Below are 26061 nucleotides of genomic sequence, written 5' to 3'. Positions count from 1 at the left end.
CAGAATTAAGAATATGTAGAATATATGATTTCCCTTATATTTATTTTTGCAAATGTCACTTTATAACTTAAGCCCTATATCTTATATCTTGTTTATATAAATTACTACAGACTTTTTATTTAAAAGCTATATCACCTTTACTTGTATCCAAACCCGCATCATTGATTATATTTTAGTCATACATAAATAACTATCTCTCTATTTTTATTCCTATTTTCTAAAAACATTGAGTGGGGGGTTTGCATAAACTTGCTGTTTTCTGTTTATTTTGTGCAGAAAAAAGGTCCACAGCAGCAAAAACATCAATTCACACAACCCCATTGTGTCTAGATCTGGTTTACAAAATAGAAATTAAAGCCTGTTTGTATGACTGAGGTAGAGACATGTTGATTCCCTCCGAACACTTGTTGACTCCAATCTTCTCCCTCTGATGCTAACAGATGTTTGTGCCAACTTTTCTAGTCGAACGTCCAACTACTGTAGACTGATGCTACACTTATCAGACTAGAAACTAAGAGCAAAATCGAGCAAAAAGTTTTGTTTTATTGTGACCCGAGTTTAACAGGGTCTCATCCAGGACTCCATCCACCCTCTACAGACTCTAGTCATTTCATCAAGTCATCATGTTCAGATTGGACTCACTTGATGAGATGACTGGAGTCTGGTGTGCTATTGCTTGGTTGGAAAGAAAACCACTAGCCAGACGGCCCTTTCTGGAACCAGCTTGAGATCCCTGCTCTACAGCAACTCCCTGCTGAAAGAAAGCGTCCCGACACCAAGACATTGTCTTGCTTGTTCCTAGGAATTCCTGATACAACTTGTTCCCAATGGTTTTTAATGCACCTAAAGATTAAACTAAACACAAATGGGTCCTCTTTTCCAATTAGTAGTAATGGCCACCAGGTCTGTACTTTTATAGGTACCAACCAAACTCTATCAGTACTATAGAGTTGTTGGAGTAAAATCAAACGGTAACATATTTAGCTACCTAAATGTATTATTGGGACACAGACAGAGGAAGAGTGGGCAAGTTTCCATGCCAGACTAGAACACTGCATGCACAAGAATGTATATGCATGCTGTCAGATGCTGCTGCTACTAAAAAAACAATCATGGCTGATAGAAGGCTCAACTCCTAATAAAGAGGTGAGCTCCACCTTTAAAAATGCAATGCAGAAATCGTTCTCTGCAGTATTTGTGCTGTTGAGCTGAATGTAAGTGACAGGAACACTTCTACAACTCCTGCATTATGCAGCGTCCCGCATCAGATGCGACTTGTCAACAAACATGTCTCTCATACATATCAATTCCCAGCTAGCAGAATTTGGTAGCATATCCGCTGAAATGTGACCGGTACCCATCCCTACTAATTGGGCAGCTCTGAAGGTACTTGCTTTATTTTATTTATTTTATCTTGGGGTATTTAATTTAAAGGGGGCTTAACAGACGTAAACCACACCTCCTAGGTTTTAGCTATTAAAGAAAAAGTGCTAAAAACCTAGATTCCTTTTTCGTTCTGGTTTATCCCGTCAAATCTCTTCCAAAAAACAGTTTTTGAGTAACAAAAATAACAAGAAAAATAAATCTAGGAAAAAAAATGCATTAACATTTTCCAAGCAACTGCATAAAAAATGACTCTCGGTTTCATAGATGTATTGCGTGAAGCTTTTACAGCTGCATGACAGTACAGAGCATCCACTGAAACAATGAGTTTCAGAGCTCTGGTTGCTGGCATCGGCTTGCTTAAAGAGCAGGACAGGCCACGAGTGGGAGGACATTACAGAAGCATTCGCTTTTCACAACAGTACAGATAATTTAGGCTATAGTGAAGAATGAGGCACAAACAGGAGAACATTTCACTTTGGATTCAGCGTACTAATTTTAATGGAAATGCCAAACGGCGGAACCAAAAGGCTTTGAGGCCGATCCGAACTGTTTCCATACATCATTATTTTCCAATACCAGCCATTTCATTTGATCAAAGACATCAAAATTGCAAATCGACTTATTTCTTTTAAAATATGTGGAAAAATTAAAAAATATAAAAACACTAATGCGTAATATAATTTAATGCTATTGTTTTTTTATTTAAATGATTAATACATATATATATTTTTTAGGAATATCTGAGTCGACTGAAAACCCTGATAAAAAATGACATGGGCCATTATTTTAAGACTGTCCGTATAATACATCAAATATTAAGCTTTATTGCTGTAGCTCCTTTTAAACACAGATGAGTGTCCAAAATGCTAAAAGTTCAGGAAATGTTGGGGGTAATGTAATAACAGATCAGGATAGGCGGTTAAAAAGAAAAGGTGTCTATCCAGAATAAAATTCCTATACAAATATTTCACAAAAATACCACCTAATACCAAGTGACCGACAATGTACTGAAAAACTGTGAAATAGAAGAAATTTAATGCAACCTTTTTAAGATGTTTCACACACCATCTGGATATTGTCTTTATTGTATTCAGTCCTCTTTACTCCTAAAATTAAAAAATAAAGTTTAACCAAATGCTTTCAATTGTCTCCTGTTTAGTAAATAAGCAAATTTGTGTTTTTTTAACCTCTGTTAAATTGTTTTATCTCAGTGAATGTATGATGTTGATAAAGGAATTCTGATTCTACTGTTCATTGCATCATCTAAACCTGGTATGCGTGTGAAGCACCTACAGAGATGCATTGCTCAGGTAAGATTATCCATCATGGGAATCCAGTTGTCTTCTACTCTACAAATCTGCTGTTTATCGAAGCACAACCAGAGGAAAGCCACTGCAGGAAGACAGAACAAACTGCTCCTTTTGCAGTTTGCAAAGTCATTGGAGATAAACTTAACGTGCTGACGAAGGCTGAAAACTAAAGACTAAAAATTGAAAATGTTTAGAAAAATAAAGCCAAACATCATCTACAGTCCTCCACAGGGAAAGATGGTGGAAGCATCAGGCTGTGGGAATCATTTTCTTCAGCAAGAATAGGGAAGCTGATCAAAGTTAATACGGAGATGGATGGAGCTAAAAATAAAGAAACGCCAGAAGGAACCTTTAAAAGGCTCCAAAAGATTTGAGGCGGTTCGTTCAATTTAAAGCAGAACATAGAGCCTAAACAGAGCTAACAGCAAAGGTTTAGATCATATTCATATGATGTTCCACTAAAATCTAACTGACTTCCCATATACTGCTTTAGCTCTTTGTCATTAACGTTTGTTTAATTAAACATAAATTCCTTTATTTGATTGTCCAAACTGCAAACCCTAGATATTAGCAGATTTTTGTTTAAATTATACCCCCAATTCAAAAAGTTCAAATTAAAAGCGAGAGAACCTTTTAAAATAAGTACAAAGATAAGCAATGAAACTAATGCTGTATGTTAAGAGTTTCTCCACCCACCGGTTTGACGTGTATCACTGAGCTGTTTGACATGACCGTGTGGTCTCCCTCCATTAAGTCCAGCTCACTGCGGCTGTCTTGGGCCGCTTCGTTCAGGCTGTTGACAGAGCTGCTCTGGGAGCTGGCACTGATGGACATGCTGGGGATGGACTGATTGCTGCCAACGCTGTTCACCGTTCCTGTACGACCTCCGCCTAACTCCAGGTCCTAGAGCAGGGCGGACAGACCACACGGAAAGACAGCAAGAGAGAGAGGACAAAGAAAGACCAAGAGGTACAGAGAGTACAAAGAAGAAAAGACATGCACAAAACCGGCATATGCTTAATCACTTGCTCTAAATGAAGCCGCCAACAGCGGTGGGTGAATTTAGTATCCACAGACCTCCTCTCCATCCTGGGGCTCTGTGGTCGGCCCATTGTGAGCCTCTTGAAGGAGTATCTTCTTCATCTTGCGGTACTGCAGGTTGTCTAGCTCTCGCACCGCATCCTTGGTTCTCTGAATGAGATCCATCAACACTGAATCTGGACGTTCACGCTGCAGAAACGCGTGCTGGAGGGCAAGAAGAAATACAAAACTTTAAGCAAAGTTTCTGATTGTGATCCAACAGATACATCCCTAATATATCAGTTGTGGACTAGAATCTGCACACAATCCATAAACCCGACCAATGATTTGCTGTTTCAATACTAAACACAACAGGACAACCTTCACCGTGGTCAATAGTTAAGATAAAACATGTCCTCAGACAGGTTTACACTGCTTTGAAGCTGCAAGAGCGTGAGAGACTAGACTTTCAACAGACACCAAGGTAGAGTGGATGCATCATAGCTGCTCGGTTTTTATCCTTTTGAGCTTCATCTGCATATGCCAATGCTGGAAGTCAAGGAAATGCGCACAGAGACAATAAGCTTGTGGTACTAACTGCTAATGTAAGATGCTAAACCAAGCTTAAATGCTAACAATTTGAACTTTTTCTATTTTTTTAAAGGAAAATCTAATTTTCCAGTGCCGGCTCTAACTCAGACATGATGTCACACCTACATCTGATCAAAATTATGAATAACCAATGGCAGAACAAGGAAAATACTTCTAATGTCTTTGTCACATGTTCTGATATAATAACTTTTTTTAAATAATCTGAAAAAAATGCTGGCCTAAAATCTCATAGATACAGATGCACGTTATATCAGCACTGGTATCATTTGATATTTTTCATCTTTTAAACAGTCACCAGATTTAGAAACATATTTATTTACGTAGTCTTTGGAGGAAAAGGGATTGGGTTCACCATGTGGTATTGTTTTTAATATGACAATGAAGGTGAAGGCAGGACCTTTTACTAAAGCAGACAAATGTAAGCGGCTTGAAGGATGGATCATTGTGTCAAAGGTAGGGAAATGCTACTGATTCTCATCTGTCTACTGCGTCCGTGAAATGATTTCACCGCTTACTGTTTTTTGGTAAATTTACATTGTTTGCATCCATGTTTACTTACACCCAGCATGTCGTCAGAATGTGGCCTGTCTTGGGGATTTTTCTGAAGGCAAGAATCGATAAAGTTTCTAAAGTAATCCGTCCTGGAATAAAATTGAAAAGACAGAAGGTCATAACTATTACATATTAAAGAAAGAATTAACACTGAAAATAAAACCTTTTTAAAATGATGATAAAAAGTTAAGTAAAAGTGTTCTGGAGCTTTATGGCCTTGGTCCAATAACTTTTCCACACTAATGAAGATGAAAAGCGTAATAAGAAGAGAGTCCCCACCATTCACTGGATTGCAGCGTGGGGCTCTCATTCTGCGCTATGTGGTATAAGGCACTCATTGCATTCATATTGAAGAGTGGAGGCTTCCTCTCGGCTAAAAAAAGGAAAACAAATGTAAATTACAGAATCAACAATACATTTACCAAATTAAAGTACCTCATTTAGAACATTATCCTTTAAAGTTCTGAGTTTAGACGACAGGTCCTAAATTCTTCCCCCAGAAAAGGGCATTAAAGATGCCACTAAAAACAGCGGTATTTTCATTAGGTACGTTTATTAGAGCCAATAAAAAAAATGCCTTTTTCAAATAGAAGAATTAACTGCATCAATGCAGTGTAAGATGGTTGGGATCCCTGTGGCTCTAATGAGGTTGTTCTATCAGCTGACCTAATTTTTCTCTAAAAAAACAAAAAAAACAATTAATTCTCCATAGTTCCAGGGATTTTTCTGGGCAATCAAGTACATTAAAACCATGGTCATTCAAACAGGTACTGCAACTTTAAGCAGCGGGAGAGTCTATTTCTTGCATGAAAAGGAAATCTGCATTTCCCTAAGCGTTCAGCAGAGGGCAGCACACAGTGCTTTGCTTTGAAATATGGTCACATTATTGATCCTTTCTCACTGAGTATGAATTAAAATAATAAAACCAGATTATTCAACAGTTATTTGTTAGGCATACCTGGTATACTATGGTGTCAACTTCCAGTCAACAATTTTCCTCATGGTTTAAATTTTTCTCTTGTTTTTGCACAAAATATTTAATTATTAAAAGAAAAAATAATTCTTCATCTTCTGGAGTTATTGTCTGTTTTTTCAAAGAAAGACAGTTTTGGCTTCTGGTTAGATGTAAGACATAACTGTCTATCTTGTTAGATCTATCAATAAAGATCTATAAACATAGAAATGTTGTTAGCTCTATCAGGCTTGTCCCACCAGCTCCACCAGCTTGGAGATGTCATCATCCAGCCATGTCAGTTTTTGCTTCTGCTCAGATGTAAGACATACCCGTCTATGTTGTTCAATGTAACTGTCTATGATGTTCGTAGATTGCTTCAGATGTTGGCCTTGGTACGTCGCTGGCTCATATTTTATGTATTTGTGTTACTTCTATCTTTTATACTGCTGCCATCGTTAAAGTGAGCAACTTCCTAACATCAGGCAGTCTTATCTAGGCTGTTTCTTTATATAATGCAAGCATGTTTCCAATTTACTTTTTTTTTTTTCAACCTTTAAGCATTACTTTACATGCACAGTTGTTTTATGAACTGCTGATTGGAGTGTAAGGAATAGGAAACCAAGGTACAATTTCTTGTTTGTGCCCAAAACCCGGTCATTATAGAGCTGTTTTTGAGTGGGGAAACTTTTTGTTTTTATTGCACTTATTCTCTCTCCATTGATAGTTAGAAAAAAGTATACAATCTAAACTTTATTCCAACCTGCGATGTGCTTATGCCCATGTAGTCCTTAGGGATACACCCCACACATTAAGAACCGCTGGCTCGGACCTACCTAATTCTATACAGGTAATGCCCAAGGACCAGACATCCACTTTGCCGTCATACTGGCCCTCATCCATAGCTAGAATCACCTCTGGGGCCATCCTGAGTAAAAGTAAAAAACAAGTCTTAAAAGAGAAATCAAAGGCATACTTTATCACAGCAATTTCTTGCTTATTTGTTTTACAGTGAATGTAAAAAACACAGATGGAAGGTTGTGGCAAAAAACATGTTTTTTTTCATATTAACGGAATACATCAAGTAATGCTTAAATTGGGGGTTTGCAGAGAAACAGGAGAGACTCATTTGAATACATCAGCTGGTAGCTCTACATGAATATGCAAACAGAGGCAGACTCTTTTTACAGTCAAATTGACTGTAGAAATCAGAGACTTAAGTTTATATGTAGTCCAAAGTGAAACTGAACTTTTGTAGCATGTTTACTGTTCTTACTTACCAATATGGTGTTCCCACAAAGGAATTGGCAGGTGAGGCAATGGAGGCAGAGCCAAAGTCTGCCAGTTTGACTTGGCCAGGCTCAGTCAGCAGGATGTTACCAGCTTTTACATCCCTGAAATGAAATAATGTGCAGAATTAAAGGTGATCCGTGGTGTACTGTAGTGTTTAAAAGCTCAAACTAGCTGCATCATGTAAAATATCTCACCTGTGAATCATATTGTGGGAGTGAAGGTATGCCAGCCCCTGCAGAGCACCGTGTGTAATGGCAGCAATCTCAACTTCTTGTAAAGGTTTTTTATGGACTGTGAGAGGACATAAGTAGAGAAAATAGTAAATTTGCCTTTTTGATCGCAGCAGTCTTAAGTCTTTTTTATAAGATACTTTGTTATTTTTTATTTTACCTTCAAGCAAGTCAGAGGCTGAGCCAAGGCAATACTCCATCACCAACTAGAAACAAGCATGAATTAGGTAGACCCATAAATGATTGTGAAAATATAGCAAATCAAAATGAATGACTTACCCATGCTGTGTGCTCACGGAGGTAACATCCTTTGTATTCTATGCTGTTAGGGTGTTGGATCCTCTGGAGAAACTTGACCTCTTTAATGATGTCCTGCCATTTCTGAATTAGAAAAGAAAAAGTTAAAGTCCATCGACACTTATAATAGCTGTCTGCATTAAAATAATTGTACATTGCACATACAGACATAAGATGGTTCTGTTTGCCTAAAAAGTAATCATAGCCAATAAGAAACCATCTTTGCAGTAAACTGCAAACAGAGGCAAGTATACTCTGGTTCATCAGAAGGGTTTTTGGTAAAACAAACTACAAATCAAAGTTAAATTATAGCTTCAAATTTGTGTTTTTTTCTCTTTGAGATTTATAAAGAATCAATGAATTGAATGTATTATTTTCTATAGTCAATTAGTTTAGCATTTTTCTACAGTTCTTTAGTAGTTCTATAGTTCTTTTCTTCATTTTACCTGACCTGGGCAATCCTAAAGTAAGGGTGATACTTTCTCAGACTGGTTAAAATCAAAGATAAGTAGACAACCGTTTTCATGTAAAAAATTGCATATTCTTAGTACCAATCAGTGCAATTATAATTTAAACATGTAAATAATATCCTCCTGATGCCATTCCAATATTATTTAGATGTATTAAGATTTCCGTGTGGGAAAATGCATAAATGGTAGCAGCTATGAAAGGCACAGAAACTGTAAAAACAAAATCTTTTTTTAACTCAATTATGATCTTTTGATTCTTTATGTAATTAAAAAAACATTTAGATTATGTAAAAAAAACAAAAAACAAATCCATCTCACCTCATTAGACTGTTTACCACTGTAAGACATCTTTTTAATTGCCACCACCTCGTTCGTTCGCACGTCCCGTGCCTAGGAAACATCAACCACAGCTGTTAGTTCACATTTCAAACAAAACAAGCATTTACCTTTGAACTTTCTGTAGATCGATCTAAACAAGAAATACTTTGTTTACATCCCCAGCATATGGATCATTTAGAAACTGCAGTCAGATGCAAAGAATCAGGAAAGTTACAGTCAGTTGGTGCAATTAGACTGTAATGGAGGGAGGTAGTTAGAGGGGGTAAACATTACTGAACAGGACACAGCTCACGCTGTTAGACTTATCTATAAGAATCTAAAACATTACTGTATAGAAACACACTATATGTTGTTTGAATATCTGAAGGCGGTGTATGGTATTTGGCCTTACAAAGTAGACGGCCCCAAAGCTGCCATGGCCAATCTCTCTGAGGTCAGAGAAAAGCTTCTCCGGGTCTTCTTTAAAGAACAGTTCGGCCACGTCCGGATCCTTTAGGCTCCCTGCCCTCCCAGAGGATGGCATCCTGGTTTACGTAGTCCCGTATCGCCCGTACAGACGGATGGGACTATCTGGGCGCTGAGCTACACCAAAGCAGCTGAAGATTCATTTGCAGTTATGTGGGAGCCTGAGGAGGTCAACGCATGGACACCTAGGCAGAAAAAAGACAGAGAGAAGGATTGAGGTGTAAGCAATGGCAAAGTGAGAAACATTCTCTTTCCACAGAAGGGAGAAGATGAGAGAGATGAGTCAGAAAGGCAGCATTTAAACAGTGTAAAAAAAAGAAAAAGGTGTGATCCACACTGAACATTGTTTAAAAGAACATCTCCACAATTTAGGATCGCAGTTCCTGGTTATTACTTTATATGTCTTCTAATTACCTGCATAAGAAGATTCAGGAAGTCCTGATTTATTCAAAAGAGGTTCTCCACACAACCAAAGTAAATATAAATAAATAGACTTTGCTTTTTTTTCTTTTTTTTTTTACAGCAAGGTCAGAAGCTCTCTGAATACTAAAAATGCTGGATATTAATTTTCCGTGGTTGAACCTCCAGCTTCTGCTAATAACATGACAAACTAACTACAGAGTCATCACTAGTGAATCTATATAGACTGAATCAGCAATCGCTGCAAATCTGCGCTCCACAGGCGTGACTGAGGCTATGCAAATATCCCAGGTCAACGATTGATTTAGTGTCCAAAACAAAGAGGTGGCCGGCAGTAATGAGAGGCGAGCTGAACACTGATGATGAATAGGGATGTGGGTTGATCTCTCTAAACTCCATTCATCACTTTTGTTCCAGTTAATACATGAACTCTGTACGATATTATTCATTATTGGGGAATACTTAAACACACTTTAAACACACACTCATTACAGCACTGCATGTCCTGAGCCTGTAACATCATCAGTGACCCCTCACACCCCCACCATGGACTGTTCTCCCGGCTGCCCTCTGGGAAGAGGCTTCGCAGCATCCGCTGCAGGTCCAGCAGGTTCTGGGAAAGCTTTTTCCTCTGTGCCATCAGACTATTGAACTCTAAACTGGACTCTGCATCACACTTGCAACATTATTTTTGCACCACCAGCGTGGCTGAACTTTTTAATAATCCTTTTAAATAGGATGCAACTCAATGCTCATTTCACAGCTGCAAGTTGTAAGCAACGCAATTTCGTTTTGTATACCCTTGGTGTACACAAAATGACAATAATGCTTGTCTAATAGTTTACAAGCTGACTACAGGGGTGTTCAACTCACTTAGAGCAGTAATTATACTAACATTTTAAAAAAAATCTATAAACATTTTGCATTTAAGAAAAAAATCTTTTTCATCTGTTAATATGCTAAATCCACAGCTCCTCAAGTGGAAATGTTTTAGTTTCATCTGGTGTAATTTAGCAAAACGTCTTCTTTAAGTAACCTTTTGCAATCCAATTATTAATCAATTAATAAAAAAATAATAATACAGATTAATAGATTTGCAAATTAATCTTTAGTTGCAGCCCTAGTCCAGCCTATGGGCTATTTGCAGCCCCCTTCATGATTTTCTGAGGCAAGCGAAAACAATTCAAACTGCCACAAGCGAAGGATGCTGATGGCTTTTTTTTTTTAAGGCTGAGCGTTAGCTCCAAAAGTAGGGCTCTGGGATGATGTTGTACTTTAAAACAAAGAACCATGTATTTACTAATGTAGGATATCAAACAATTATTTGAAAGGAAAATGAGTATCTTTACAATAAGATATCTGGAGAAAGATTTTACAATTTAGCTTATTAAGGGAATGAAAATTAATATTTGGGGAAAATTATTCTCTCAAATTATATTGCAGCTAAGTAAAGATCCTGCGCATGTTTTACATTCTGGTAATTTTGATTCAGCTGGAATTTGAAGTGGTTGCATGGAATTTGTTTCTGATAAATCCAGACACAACTGTAAAACAGATCTTAAAGGTTTTGGGGAGACAATGCCTCACTTATTCTACCCCAAATTCTGTTTAGCTGCCCCTCCTCTGACATTTTGACCATCATTACTTTACTCTGATTTTACTTTCCTTCTGGGTTTGATGTTTATCAGATGGAAAACCACAAAAATCAGAGCATATTTACATTTCAATTTTCAGTTCAATTCAGTTTTTTTATATAGCTCTAATTTACACAGTAAAATATACAAATTAATAACATAAGAATACAACTAATGTTTTGATGATTTCATGTTTTTTGTAATCTTTTGAAGCCAAACAAGAACTGAACTGGCCAGTCTGTCTGTGTGACGTCAGCTATTTGGAAATTTGCTCAGATAATTAGAAACAGCTGTTGATGTAGAGACCAGCAGCTAAGAAAACATTTTTATTAAACTTGTAAGACGTTCAAAGAAAGTCACGTTTGCAAAGCAGAATCGTTTTCCCCACTTTTTATATATATTCACCGTCACAGAGACACGTGAAGAGGCAAAATCAATGAGTCACAACGCACCAGGGAGTAGACCTGCTAGCGTTAGCCTAGCATTTTAGAAAGCTGCATGACAACATCGTCGTCAACGAGACCAAAGTAGTTCAACCTTGTGAGAGTCGTTCTTGAGTGAGAGATAATCCTAATGTCTAGAAAACTATTTTACCATTTTTCAAGAAAATAAATGACATTTCCTGAAACCAAAAAACATTAAAAACTCTTCTCTAACTTTTAAGCCACGTTGACATAACATGCTGTCAGTGAGAAAGCATTTTACATATATAAAAATGATTTCCATTCCATAAATAGCTCAAACAAAATAAAACGTGTGATGAGCAGGTTTATTTCTGGTTCTGCAGCACTGCTGATGTTGACAAGTATACGCACAATAGCTAACCTTCCTGAAGCACTGAATCTTTCAGAAGCTTTATTCTGCTGTAAAGCTTTCCAGCTGTGTGCCTGCTTTTAATTAAGGCCAAGAAAGGCCTTTCAAACACATTTTAAAGTTGTTATAACTTAAAAACGAATTACTCTGTTTTACAGATTTAAATATTTCTTCCCTTGAGTTTAAATTTCAAATGTGGATGTTCAGTTATTCAGATTTGCCACCAGTTATTCAGTGCAGTAGTCCCACTACCTCCACCACACCATACTTGTTAATTATATTTGACTTCTGGGATTTCCAATTGTGCTTCTTCAGAGCATCATATGATTATATCTAAACTTAAGCTGCCGAGCCGGCTGATCAACATTTTTCAGGAGCTACATGATCCACATAGCAAACACAACAGCATGAACTCCTTTCCTTCTAAACCAATTGGTTTCAATTTCAACAGATAAAGTTAAAAATATTTACATTCTACCCTCCCAATAAGAACCATCAACAGGACTATTTGGGTTAAAAAAAATGATATTTTCAGACATAAAGACTTCCTGTAAAGTTCTTGAAGCCCTTTATCCAGATAAAGCCGGACATTTAGGCTGAATACCTTTCACTCCATAAGCAGAGGAAATCATTAGCAACTCAAATGAACAGCATTTCTGACCTTTATTAATTAAAAACGATCACATTGGTGCCACAAATATTTTAGAAATATGTCAGAATAAAGTATCATTAATATTATGGAATTTTACTAAGACTGTGCTCCAAAATGAACCAATGCAACCTCTCTAAATAAGCCTGCTGTCTGCTTTGGCCTATAGACGTGGTTTTATCTGTTAGAAGAGATTCCCAGAATCAACACTAATAAGATGCACCACTGCAGAAGAGGCAAGGAAGGAACTTGTGATCAAGTCAGAGATCTTAGTATTAGACCTGCGGTTAAAAAAGGCCCCGGTCAGGGACTTCATCTTTTAGGAGCCATCTGCACAGTTTCAAAAGAAAAGGGAAGTTTATTACTTCTCATGATTTAGTCAGTCATCTTATTCTAGCATCATTCTGACACATGCAATATTTATTTTAATATGCAAGACTACGACTATTTCACAATACTTACAGATCAGGGTTAACTCGGCAGTAACCAATTTTGCTTCTTTTTAACACCTAACCATATTGATTTTTTTTTTCTCACAAAGACTGACAAGATTATTTAAAGAAATTTAGTATTAATTCAAAAAATAATTGTAAAGAAAACCACCGACATTAATGAAACGTGCCAAAGGTTAATTGAAAGAGGTTCTGGTTGGGAATCTAACATGACATAAAATTTTTGTTGACACTTTAAATCTGATTAATTTTATTCAAACTATATTTGTTTGGACAGTTTTGAACTTTCTCTCTAATACAGTAAAAATCAATCAAATATAGTTCTGGAGGACGTGCCGGCCTTATCAAACCTGATTACAGCCATGCAGGATGCTACATAAGGCCTTAAGTTTTCAAATGATAATTAACCTTTACAATAAACATCCTAGTCCCTTACTGAAACGTTGTATTTTAGTGAATGGGCAGCATGAGGAAAATACAACACATATATTTCAAGATTATATGGGCTAAAACGAAAATCTATTACCCAAACAGCTCTTTCTTTCCATCTTTGTCAAACAGAACACCGAGTACAGTCACAAGACTAAAACTGGAAGATATGTGCCCGACTGCAGGATATGTGTGTGTGTGTAATTACTCAGAGGAACAGTGCGTCCAAAAAAAAAAAAAAAATCACTGAATGTTTTTACGTTTTTTTCTTTTTTTTTTTTGCTTTTACAGCAAGAAGAAAATTATTTTCTTGATTCGTGTGATTTGCCTTCCTTTGGGTGTCAAATAACAAAGAAAGGGCCCAATGAAGAAGCAAAAGCCGAGGAGCTGGAGATGCAGCATCCAAAAGACATGCAGAGGTGAATAATAAGTAATCATTTCTACAGAGAAATTCACAAAGACTTTATATCATCAGCAGGTTTTAACAAACCTTAAATGAACTGGTTGATCAAAATAAGCATTTCATATTTGTTTTAAAAAGCTGCTTAAAAAACCCAGTATATAATGATAATTACAGGTACATAACATATTCAATCAGTTATTGAGACCATTAAAACATTGTATTTATGATCTAATCATATCCAAGTTTACAGACAAGGATTTTCAAATAATTATGTAATTCTAAACTAAATACAAAGTTTAGGTGCGTTATAAAGCATCCCTTCCACATAGGCATGGGCAAAAAAACAAACAAACAAACAAAAAAAATCGATTCAATGAATCAATTCGAGTTTTTTTTTCTGCGGGTGATTTAAAAATTTATTGTTTTGTATAACGCGCCAATTTTGGCTCCCTGGAGCTTCCGTAGATGGAGTACTACTATAACGGTGTAGTTCCGCAAGCGATATCAGGGCTCCCAGTGAGAGTGGGAAGATAGTCCTGAAAAAAGGAATAAAATCATCCGTTGTTTGGTACTGGTTTGGGTTGAATTGAATTGCGACAGACGTGGAGCAAAAACCCAACGCTGCAACATCCAGCAGAATATGAAAAATGCCAGTCACTACGGAACGAGCAACCCTGAACAAACCAACAAACCTCCACTAGAATCCCAGGCTGGTAGGTGATAAATACAAACATATCAAAAAACTCAACCGGATGTGTTTGTGGAAGGTAGGGTAATTAGCAAAACGGTTAGCATTAGCTATAAGGATGGGAATTTCCGATCGTTAAAAAAAACAACAAAAAAAACGGACATTTTATGGCACTTTTCTTATAATGGGATGTTTTTATTACAAATATGCTGGATAACTTTTTATCTGTGGACCCTTTCGGACAAATGGAATATAAACAATCTAATATTGGATTTAAAATACGGCCTCAGGAACACTTCAAATGTAGAAGTCCAAACTTTATTTGAAAAATTCTGATTTAATATGGTTCTATATCTTTATTAATTATGCTTTGGTGCTCCTGGTTTCCATAAAATGAACGTAGTGGTTGAATTGTAGAGAATCTAAGCTTTCTAAGGATTTATAACATGTCTATATTGGTAAAAGTTTAACAGGTAACATACAAAGTGGAGCGCCAGCAATCACTTACATACCCTTTACAAATAAAGTCCCCATCCTCATCCCTCAGTGAGGTCTAGAAGCACAATATCTATATCCAGCCATTCAGCAAAGATACTGCTACATGGCTGTACATTTTATTTTGGCAATTGACCAATTAGATGAGCCCTTGAATGATATATACCTACTGAAAAAAAGTTAAGTCAAGAAAAGAAAGGTAAAAAGCTAATTTAGAAATTAAAATAGCCTAGTTAACAATTATATTTAGGTTTATAAATTTAAAAATATGTGCCAGTATTAATGCCTCTGTATATTAATGTGTTTTTCATGAATTTTTAATAGAAGCACTTTGTTATTTTTGTTAATATATTAGGGCAAGTTGGTGTTTCTTGTTATTACATTGACATTAATTTTTGCCTTCAAAACATCCATATTTTGATGGCAAGTTAATTGCAATAACACAAGAATTTTTGATTTTCAAAGTATTTCACTGAGTGCCCTATAAAGGGTTGAGGGGCAGGGAGGTAAAAATCAGGGGAAAAAATATATAATTTGAATCAAACATAAAAAAATTGGAAATTTTATTTTCAGGCCATATCATCCAGCCCTACTTGCACACATGTAGAGGAGTTTGATGACCCCTTGTAAAGATGTGTAAAAAGCCTCCAAATGAATGTAGCTTTTGAAGATATGTTAATCTGATATCAACTTTAAGAACTACACAACTCTGAATTCGAGTACCTTTCTCAAAGGGGGAGAATAAAACCCCAGGTTGGGAAATAAACATTACACAAAACAATAAAAATCAGCATTGTTGTAAGTAACCTTAATAGTTTCTTGAGAATAAATAAAACAGTTTTATTGATTCTTTTTTTTTAAATCACGGCTTTTAAGAACTTCTAATTAAATAGCTTCCTGTTTTCCTACTATACAAATTTGATGTAACAGAGTGACACATTTTGTCTCAGCCAGGGAGAAAAACAAAAGCTTCCAGAGCTCACTGTCAGGTTAACCCAAAAATATGAGCCCCCTAGTTGTTTGGAAAGGATGGGAGGACTATCAGATAAGTTCTCAGCATCACTCAAATATCTGGCATGAACTCTGTGCTTTGGTTAAATGAGACCATGGCTGACATTACAATCCTTCAAACTCCAGGTGAGTTTGGAGCAAAACGGGATGTGGAACACCGACAAAGACAGTGATAGTTCAGTATTGTAGAGGCTATTGCAAGAAGTTTAAGATGCCCTAATCTAAGAGAAATAGCTGAAGACACTTTTATCCGTGTGGTTCAACTTAACAGTGGTTTAATTTTGATCCTTCCCAAAGTGAAAATGCCTCTTACAGAAAAACGTATGAACCAAGATTCTTAGGAAAGCAAGATGACATTTTTAAAGAACAACATCTAGTTTGTTGTTTTATTTCATTCATGCATATAAGCTACATCTACACATCCTTTTATATGGATGCTCAATGAACATCATCCATGTTCCTGAATGCTGCAATACTAAATAATTCAAAACAGAAATGCACTTAGGTTGTACATGTTCTAAACCGATAGGAAATGAAACTGCTCTGGATCCGTGTAAAATATTTCTAAGCCTCTCAGTGTCAAATACTTTAATTCATCTTTATAAACAGCAGATGCATTATTAAAGTATCTCCAATCCACTTAAAAAGTGGAAGTTCAGTAAAATTCAGAGATCATTTTCAGCTGTTGCAAAATAAAAGAAACATCAGACAACCCCAGCAGAACTGGAATTAGCCAATAAACAGAGTGTTGGTGTAGGGTTACTTAGTGATCAGTCAGGCGCTCAATAAAAGCAACACGGCATCATTACAGCTGTTTGTTCAGAGGAAACCTTCATTTCAGGACCTACGTGAGAGCTGTTATCCAAATGGCTTTCATATACACTACATCTCTATCCCAAGATGGAGGGTGGGGCATTCACGCTTTTGCTTTCCAGACTGATTACAGATTGTTGACTTGACCGAGGAGAGGAAGTCAAAATCTCCTGCACCCACACCCCCTAGCTTCAACAGCGACACATCTCATTTCTACTGCTACCGCCATGATGGTGATGGAGGAGAGGAATAAAATGACCAAGCGCTAAGAGGATTGAAGTCGCTGCATTATGAAAATTTGAAAAAGCAGCATAACTATGAAAAAAAAAAGAATGAGATTTTCCAGTAATTGGACAAGAAAAATGCAACAATTTAAATATGCAAAGGCCACTTAAACGATCCAAACAATATAAGCTGTTTATACATGACAGAATAAGAAAACATTTATGTGATAGGCGTCCTATAATCAACAGTTCTTTTAGAGAAAAGGTGACAGAGCTACTGGACTTTTTCCAAGACTATAATGACCTTACATTAATTCAGTCCAACCCCTCCCCTACCTGTTGCTACACTCCCTTGCTCAGCAAGATAAAACTTTGCAAGACTTCTCCTTGCCAACAGGAGACAAACAAGAAGATTCAAATTCAGGTTTAAGATTTGATTTTCTTCACTAAAAGATAAAATATGCTGTACAAATAATGTCTCAATAGATAATAGACACACCTACATATAAATAGTAATGCAACGATCCAGATTTTTCTGATCCAATCCAATACCTGGGCGAACGGTATTGGCTGATATCCGTTACAGTTCCGATTCAACTGTTAAAGTCGTAGGGAAGCGACTGTTCCAACAGTTTCAGTTCCAAATTCTCCTGAGTGGTGCCCGGATTTACACGAGTATATAATAAAGTGAATCTGATTGGTCGATTATCAACGGAGCGGGATTGTTGTGGCGGAAGGTTTGCAGCAAGTTTGGTTGTGGCCGATTAGTCGGAAGCATCTTGGTAAGCAGTTAGCAACTTAGTGCTTGTAGGTTCCCAATGGGAAATTATATTGGGACCAAGTAGAACTAAATTGGTGACTTAGAAACGACACTGTCAAGAAACGCTATGGACAGCAGAAACATGCAACAAAAAACGATTCGTGTTTCTTATTTCAACCGTTGTGTATATTTTCTGCAACGTATTAGGCAAGATGCTATGACCGAAAACATTTGATTGACAGATGCCCGATGCCAAATTTAGGTATACAAGCTGACATATAACTAACTGGTCTGCATAAAATAAAAAACAACACAAAAAAAACACTGATTTTAAGACAGATTTTTTTTTTTTTTTTTTTTACGAAATTTTCTACCTTTTGGAAAAATATGGACTGACAAAGAGTACATTTATATACATGTTTAAGCCAGAATGATTTGACATTTAAATATGACTTCCCTACGACTTTAAATGAATGAACCATATGTCCTGCCATGCCAGTGAAGATTTTAGCCTTGACATAATGTTGTTAAAAAAAGGTAACAAATTAACACGGATATAAATGTACTTTATACTAATAATTAACAAATAAGCAAAAAAAAAAAATTTTTTTTAAAGAGTTCCATGTAAAATGCACTGGATTGGATCTCTGATATCCAATATCAAATCATGGAAATCCGATTCAGGTATTGGATCGGTTCATTTCTACATATGCCTCTAAGATGTGATCATCGCACCATAATAACTTTGACTCAAAATACAATAGTTTAAGGTTTATATTAGAAAGCTGAGCAGATTTTTTTATTATTATTCAAGTGGAAAGAAGCAGCTATTATTCCTCTGACGTTGCTTGTTACCATTTTATTATTGTTCTCTGAAACCTAAATTAACTTTCATTTATAGTACCATACAAAGAATTCAGAATTTAGACTAATCATCTTCTATATAATACATAATAGATTTTTATCCAGCTGGCCTCAGGGAATTATCCGGCAACACACATGCCACTTGTAGCTTGTCAAAGGTTTTGATGTATTTTCTTAAACAACTTTATATCTAGACCAGAGGTTCCAAAAGTAGGGGTCAGGACCGCTGGGGGTCGTGAGATGGCTCTCCCAATCCCAGAGTGATTCCTGAGATAGATAGAGGGCCAAAATATATCATAAATGTCACATAAAATTAGTAGATGAAACAAAACGTATTTATATATAAATCAAAAAAATATTTAAATACACCATTATGTTGTAAAATGCACAAAGGAGTAATTAAATTTCTAATTAAATATAACATTTAAAATTATGACCTGGATGATTAAATATAATTTAAAATTGATTTAGATAAAATTCAACATTATTACTTAACTTTATATGTATTAATAAATTTAAAGTAATTATATTTATTTATTTTAGGTGTTCTCCAGTCTGTTGTTTTGTTATTTTTGGGGGCACATTCTGATATGTTTGGGAACCCCTGCTCTAGAGATAGAGAAAACTAAATAAACAAAAGGGATCTTAAAGGAATAGTACACCCAAAACATGATTAGCCTTCATTTTCTACTCACCCCCATGCTGAACAACACTCTGGAGTACTTTTTTGATATCTCAAATGCATCTGGAGATCTGGGAGGCTTCTTGCTGTCTGCTGACATTCAAATAATGGAGGTCTATGGTGCCCGAGGCAGAAAGGTCCATAAAAGTCCACAAAAAACGTGTCAATATTCCTCCATACTGGTCGTCCAATGTATTCCAAGTGTCCTGAGTGGGTAGCATCCATAATTTACTCGAAACGAAGTCATTTAGAATGTTTTTAGAGCATAAACAGTAGTGTATAGGATTTCCTAAAAGCGCGTTCACGAGTCTACGGAAACCGCGGCAGACCAAACCAGACGAAAGTGCGCATTCAGCGTCTGCTCTGCCGATAATGCAAGCGTAGAAGACGAAATGTGCTGTTTACATGTGCAAAGAAAGAAACAACAAAAGAAAAATGTCTGAGGACTTCAGTGTTGAGGAAGAGCATGAGTTCTTTGCCGAGCTGAATGCGCACTTTCATCTGGTTTGGTCTGCCGCGGTTTCCGTAGACTCGTGAACGCGCTTTTAGGAAATCCTCTACACTACTGTTTATGCTCTAAAAACATTCTAAATGACTTTGTTTCGAGTAAATTATGGACAGTATGGAGGAATATTGACACGTTTTTTGTGGACTTTTATGGACCTTTCTGCCTCGGGCGCCATAGACCTCCATTATTTGAATGTCAGCAAACAGCAAGAAGCCTCCCAGATCTCCAGATGCATTTGAGATATCAAAAAAGTACTCCAGAGTGTTGTTCAGCATGGGGGTGAGTAGAAAATGAAGGCTAATCATGTTTTGGGTGTACTATTCCTTTAATGGTTACTGGAATACATAGGCAGCATCAGTGGAGTCAAAAGTACACACATTTGTTACTTAAGTGGAAGTATAGATACTGCAGTTTAAAAACACTCTGGTAAAAGTTAAGGTATCAACTTGACTTCTTTGCTTAAGTAAAAGTGAAAAAGTATGTGCTCCAAAAACTACTTAAAGTATAAAAGTGTAAAGTAACCTTTAAAAAAAAAACAAAAAAAACCAGCCAGATGCCACTATATAAACTGAAAGCTCAATTTTTCGACTATTTCGAAAAACTCTTTGAGATAGGGCCAAGGATGAGAGAGGTCTTGTTGGACTCCATCTCCCAATACGCTCTCGCCTTATCCGACCTTTCAGACATTTCAGCATCTTTTTCTGAATCCATAGTGTAGCATGGCATAGACAATTCACGTTTGCAGTTTGAAGAACACCTGCTCGCTTCTGATTATTTCCTTTAGCTAACCAATGAGTGTTTGCGTTATATGACTCATCCAATTACACCAGTTCTCACTTGATGTGGATAGCGCCAATGACCTCCATTGGACGGCTCATATGACGCGAAATAAATATTTATAAACATTAAACCGAAGCCAGGAGTAACGAGTAACATTTGTTTTAAAAAATGTAAGGACTAGAAGTCAGAAGTAGGAAGAAAAACAACTAAGTAAAGTATAGATACCTAAAAACTGTAGTTAAGTACAGTAAAAAAGTATTTGTACTTCGTTACTAGACACCTCTAGCCAGCTTAAAAAACAAAAACATTGCTATTGCATTATAACCGCCAGACTGACAAACTCCTCTAACACATGAAGACAAGGAAGTAGTCATCAGGCAGCAGGGGAACAATAAAATAATCTTGTATCAATTTCGTTTAGGGAAACATGGATGCTCATCCTGTATAACAGACTATCGATGGCTGCATCTAAACTAAACCGCATTTAGTGCTGCATGTAGTACTGGCTGATGCACAGCTGACAAGTAAACAACAAAACTCCAAACTAAAGGGGCTACAGTTTGAGCCTTTTACTTTGAGAAATCACACAGTGATACAATAAAAGAAACAGCAGGAAGTCAAGAAACATGTCCAAATTAGCATAAAGACTGCATTAAAACTGTTTAAATGTGAGCTTTTTTATACTGCAGTGTTTGCTTGACTGCTGTAAAAGGTGTGGGTGGTCAGGTACATTTAGTTATAGTACTGATATAACATTTAAGCGGCCTCAATCCTCTGTATACGTATCCAAACGCCTTATCATAAACCGATTTTGTACACAACGCTCCTTATGTATCTGATCCACTGTGCCATGGATAACTTAGTCGATGCTAGGCAGTTACGCAACACAAAGCTGAGGAATGCGACTCACGTCAGCGCATAAAAACAGCGATCAGCAGCCGATGGATCCGCCGCTAGCCTCTCTAACGATCAGGGCAGTGATTCGTTTTCCTTCACTGCCGCTTGTAAACACACACAGCCGTGACATGCAACCTATGGGAAGGGGGGGCATATATATGAGAGGATGTCACCGACTAATCATTCACAGTAATGGATGACTCATGTTATCCTTTTGCGGATAACCTTCTAAACGAAAACACATCCGAAGCCGAGCTTGATTTGACGTTAGCGTAAAGCTACGCTGGACAAAAACAAAAACCGAGGGAGTGGCACGGCGTGTAACGATAGCTGCAGAAAGCGGATTAGCGAACTAACCGCATCCAACCAACACGTATATGATAAAGCGATCTGTTCCCATTATTTACATCTCCAATAAGCCCTTAAATCCTGCATGTTGAGACCAACTATGAATACTAAAACGTAAAATATATATTCTTATTTATTCATTTCTACATATTAAATCATCTCTGCTCCCTTTCTTTCCAAGTAGAAAAAAACTCAAATCTGCCGAGGGGAACAGAGCAATAACTTTCTGTTAGCAGGCGGATAGCAGTAAATCTGGCTGGCTAGCTCGGATGCTAATAGGGGTTGAAAAGAAAACAAGCCTCCAACTGTTACCAACTAAGTCACCAAGCTTTAATATAAAGGTTAAACTCACCGACAAACAGGAAAAAAACACATGGGGTGATGGGATACGAGGCAGAATAATCCAATATCTCTACCCGCAGGAGCCCAGGGTGGCTAAAAATCACAGACTGCCAATGCAGCTCGGGGAAATCAAAGTGGGAAATTCGCCTGTTGTTCAAGATAGCAATGCTAAGTTGTTAACCAAAAACCATAACTGCACTACCCAAAAATAAAAAATAAAAAGATAAACGCAACTGGCTTCAATTCTTTTCTAATTCTCCATATGAACTATATTCGTGTCTCTCCGGCTGTGCTGACTGGCTCTGACAGCGGGAATAACAAACTATTTAATGCAAAGCAATGCTAGCAGCTAACGACAGCAGAGCTTTAACTGTCAATGGGAGCTGGCTGGAAGAAGGCGCTAGCGGCTAACGACTGCCTGTAAAGTTTCCCTAAAAATGGCGACGGATAAAACCTCCTCCTTCACTTACAAGGAAAATTTTAGATTATAAAAAAAAGAAACCCAGAAACGATTGAAATCATTTAACCTGGTCGTGAGCGGTGTTTATATCCAGTGACTGACTGCAGCTTTCTCCCTGTTAAGGCGATGGTGTGACATCCAGCTGAGGTGTGTGGCAGCCAGGCTGAGCCATACACATTATACCCATCAACACGACATTAGACCCGAAGCATTTGTGATTTTAGAAGATAAACGGCTGCTGGGCTTTTCCTGTGTTTCTCTTTATTCACTCCCAGCCCCTCTCTGAGCCCCTAACCTGATTAACCGTTTCAGTCTTAATCTGTCTTCTATAAATAGACCCCAGTCATCTCTAATATTGTATCTTATCTTCCTTAAATTATGGAACATCAGATGTATGTCTGTATCTAAGCACCGGAAATGTTATATAATAAGACATTATAATAGCTTATTTGACAATAACATTGCTTTTTTGAAGAATCTCCCAGAAATTTGGATCCCCTTATTAAGAAATATGGTACAAAAAAAATACTGTTTACCTTTATTAACTTAGTATTTATGCCAGTGTCTTGGGTTTATTTTTTTCCTCCACTTTTCTATATGTAATAAATGCCATAATTCAAACAGATCAAACCAACGACAGCTTGTTCTTTAAGCTATATTCCAGTGCAGGACATATGTAGCTATAATGGACAGTATGAGAAGATATGGGAGCGTGGCATTAGAGAGGTTAAAGATGGACATTCCACAACAGGCTGTAGGCTGGAAGACCAATCAGCTTCCAGGAAAGGGTTAGCGGGGCTTTGATTGGTTGTCTTGCATCCCTGTTGTCATGATGATGGGAATCAGGGCCTGCCTGTGTGGTCTGTATCCAGGCGTCTGATGCAGAAGGATGCTACTGGTTCACCTGCAGACGTACCCATCCCTGATGCCTCAACTAACAGCAATAGATTGTAATGCCCTGATCTGTATAATTGTAGTTAGATTGCAAACATATATGATACACATATTATGGTAATCATAGTTATTTCTGAATTTTATGAAAATTCAGGGAACTCAATTAATGCCCTGCTGTTTTCTTTTCCCCCAATAAAATGGATCTATGTGTAACTTTTTAACAAATAGTGAATTAAATGTATCAAAAAATGTCTGTGAAGTTTTTTTTTATTAATATATGATCCCTCCTCTTCACAATAATAAACCAAAAAACCTTTTCTTTAAAAAAAAAATAGAAGGGGTTGTAGAGAAAATGATGTTCTGGTCAGGACCACTGTACCGGGGGGGTGTTTATTGGTCCCTGCCGCCAGAGGGCGTCTGGCTAACTGGTTTCTCTGCTGGCCCTTAAGGACCATAGTGTAATGAGTGGTTGCCCCCATAGAAGGCGCCTGGCTCAGTGGCAATTCCTATTCCATCATTTTCCAACTGACAACCTAATTTTTGGTCTTTGTTTAAATATGTATTCTTATTGCATTTTGGTTCATACAATAGGTTACCTGTTGCACCTTGTAGTTAATGAATATATTAACATTATGTGTGTGACAACTGTGTGTTATTGGACTTACTGTTAATTGATAATCCTTTTAATATCCTGAGTGCTTGTATCACTAAAAGGTTCTTTGATATCCTTCTTCATTTCCTATTTTATTCATGCTGCTTTAATAGGCCTACCCAAAGATCATACTTATTAACAGCAGTGTCCAAAAATGATTGGTCTGCCCCACTCAGGTGTCTGAATCAGTGGTCCGGACCACTGTGTAATGAGTGGTCCATCTCGCCAAAAGGGCCTCTGGCTTAATGGTCTGTGCAGACCAACAGGGACCTCTGCTATTTCGTCAGGGATTGATCCAGGGACAGACCCCTCATTACACCATGGTCCATAGAATGGAGGGTCCCTGCTTATATTCAATCAGAGGAGGAGCAGAAATATGATCAACGCCACCAGTAGGCAACATGGCAGAGCTGTGCAGTGTTGGGATCAGGCCTAATAGCCTAGTGATCTCCTACCATAGATAAATAATATCAACACAATGGCTACTTTCCAATGAGCCATAACATTAAGTGGATATTAATTCATTGTAGGTCCATTTTAGTGATGGGGTTGCACACATACAGTTAGTATTAATTTATTAATTTATTGAAATAACAATAGCTGGCCTGATAAAATTGCAGTGAATAAACCAAAATAAAACCAGAATAGGCTTAAATAACCAAAAATACCAAGTGTATCCTTAATATTATACTTAATATAACACTATGGAGTAAAATTGGCTTTCAGCTCTGTGGTCAGTAGTAAAGATAACTCATGGACCATTGAGCCAAACACCTTCTAGGGGGATGGACTACTCATCCCGTCTTGATCTGCTCCGACTTCCTCGGAGCTCAAGGAGAGCATGCGTGATATTAATATTAAATTCAGAAGCAAAACATGCAGAAATGAACGCTTAATTTACTATGACATATTTAAAAAAGTCCCCACCATCAGCATACAGCATGTGTTCAGTTTCTACCCAAATATTTTAGTTTTGTTGTGGATTTTTGTAACAGGGATAACTAGGATCATCCATGGTTTGTATGAACTATGTTTTTCTCTGCTTCCAAACTCAGCATCTCTTCATCCATGCCTGAGATGAGCTGTTTCTTTTGAAGTTGTGGGAGGTGCTCTTGGGTGTTTTGACTGGATTTGATTAAACTTTTAAGCCTCTTAGAAAAAAATAAATATCCTGGTATGTGGAAGTACCAATAGTTTGCATCCAATCATTTAATTAAACATTCTTTATTTTTGGTAATAGGTATATAAGCTCATGAATGAGCCTGGAAGTGCTTGAGAATGGCTTGTTATCATCTACAGGGGTGGAGCTAGATGGGGGGCCAGGGGTGGCCATGGCCACCCATAGCCAATCATTGGCCACCCCTTCGGCCATCCCTACCATTTTTTCCCTATAATACAGACAGTGGCAGCCGTAACACTCTCAATAATCAAGACATTTTAATTTTTCATACATTAACTACATTACTTGACAACAAAAACACTGTGATTAATTATGCACATTAATATGCTAACATTAAAGATGATAAGTACAGAATTCATGCTCTTTTCAGAACTAGATTTTGTTATATGGGGTAAAGAGAAAATACAAGTCATCTAGGAGTCTTCAGTTAATCATAGATAAACAGTGATGGGACTAACGGCGTTGAAACTAACGGCGTTACTAACGCCGTTACCTTGTTTTAGTAACGAGTAATCTAACTAATTACTTTGACTGTAACTATAACGCAGTTACCATTGCAGGCACCCCGTTACTGCGCGTTACACAGGTCGCACAATGAACCTTTTTTCATGATAGGACTCGTGCGCAGCTGCGTGAAGCTGACACCCCACCCACGTCAAAAAACTCTGCAAATAGACTGAATGGTTAGTGCAACGTTAGTGCAGATTTGTGCAGAAAAAAATATTGTTTGTGCTACA

The 26061-nt window shown here is 37.2% G+C and overlaps 1 protein-coding gene across 4 annotated transcripts in view; it reads right to left on the bottom strand.

Moving 5' to 3' along the window:
* The window catches only part of taok1b (TAO kinase 1b), a 30912-nt gene extending 7649 nt beyond the window's left edge, over positions 1-23263 (bottom strand). The window contains exons 1-12 of one of the 4 annotated variants that reach the window (XM_038295802.1): positions 23135-23263; positions 8853-9111; positions 8441-8512; positions 7635-7736; positions 7516-7561; positions 7320-7416; positions 7113-7226; positions 6669-6760; positions 5160-5253; positions 4888-4969; positions 3774-3941; positions 3393-3599 (exon numbers count right to left, since the gene is read on the bottom strand). In XM_038295802.1, the coding sequence (XP_038151730.1) occupies positions 3393-3599; positions 3774-3941; positions 4888-4969; positions 5160-5253; positions 6669-6760; positions 7113-7226; positions 7320-7416; positions 7516-7561; positions 7635-7736; positions 8441-8512; positions 8853-8984 (1206 nt within the window). In that variant the 5' untranslated portion in view covers positions 8985-9111; positions 23135-23263. Of the gene's footprint in view, positions 1-3392; positions 3600-3773; positions 3942-4887; positions 4970-5159; positions 5254-6668; positions 6761-7112; positions 7227-7319; positions 7417-7515; positions 7562-7634; positions 7737-8440; positions 8513-8852; positions 9112-21461; positions 21600-22148; positions 22589-22665; positions 22879-23134 lie in introns of those variants that run through there. The other 3 variants (XM_038295799.1, XM_038295800.1, XM_038295801.1) reach the window with 3 other exon arrangements.
* Positions 23264-26061: the final 2798 nt, after the last annotated feature.

The sequence above is a fragment of the Cyprinodon tularosa genome, unplaced genomic scaffold (assembly GCF_016077235.1).
Source record: "Cyprinodon tularosa strain WSP-4 unplaced genomic scaffold, ASM1607723v1 ctg36, whole genome shotgun sequence".
NCBI lineage: Eukaryota > Metazoa > Chordata > Actinopteri > Cyprinodontiformes > Cyprinodontidae > Cyprinodon > Cyprinodon tularosa.
This window is presented reverse-complemented; position numbering and strand designations above follow the sequence as displayed.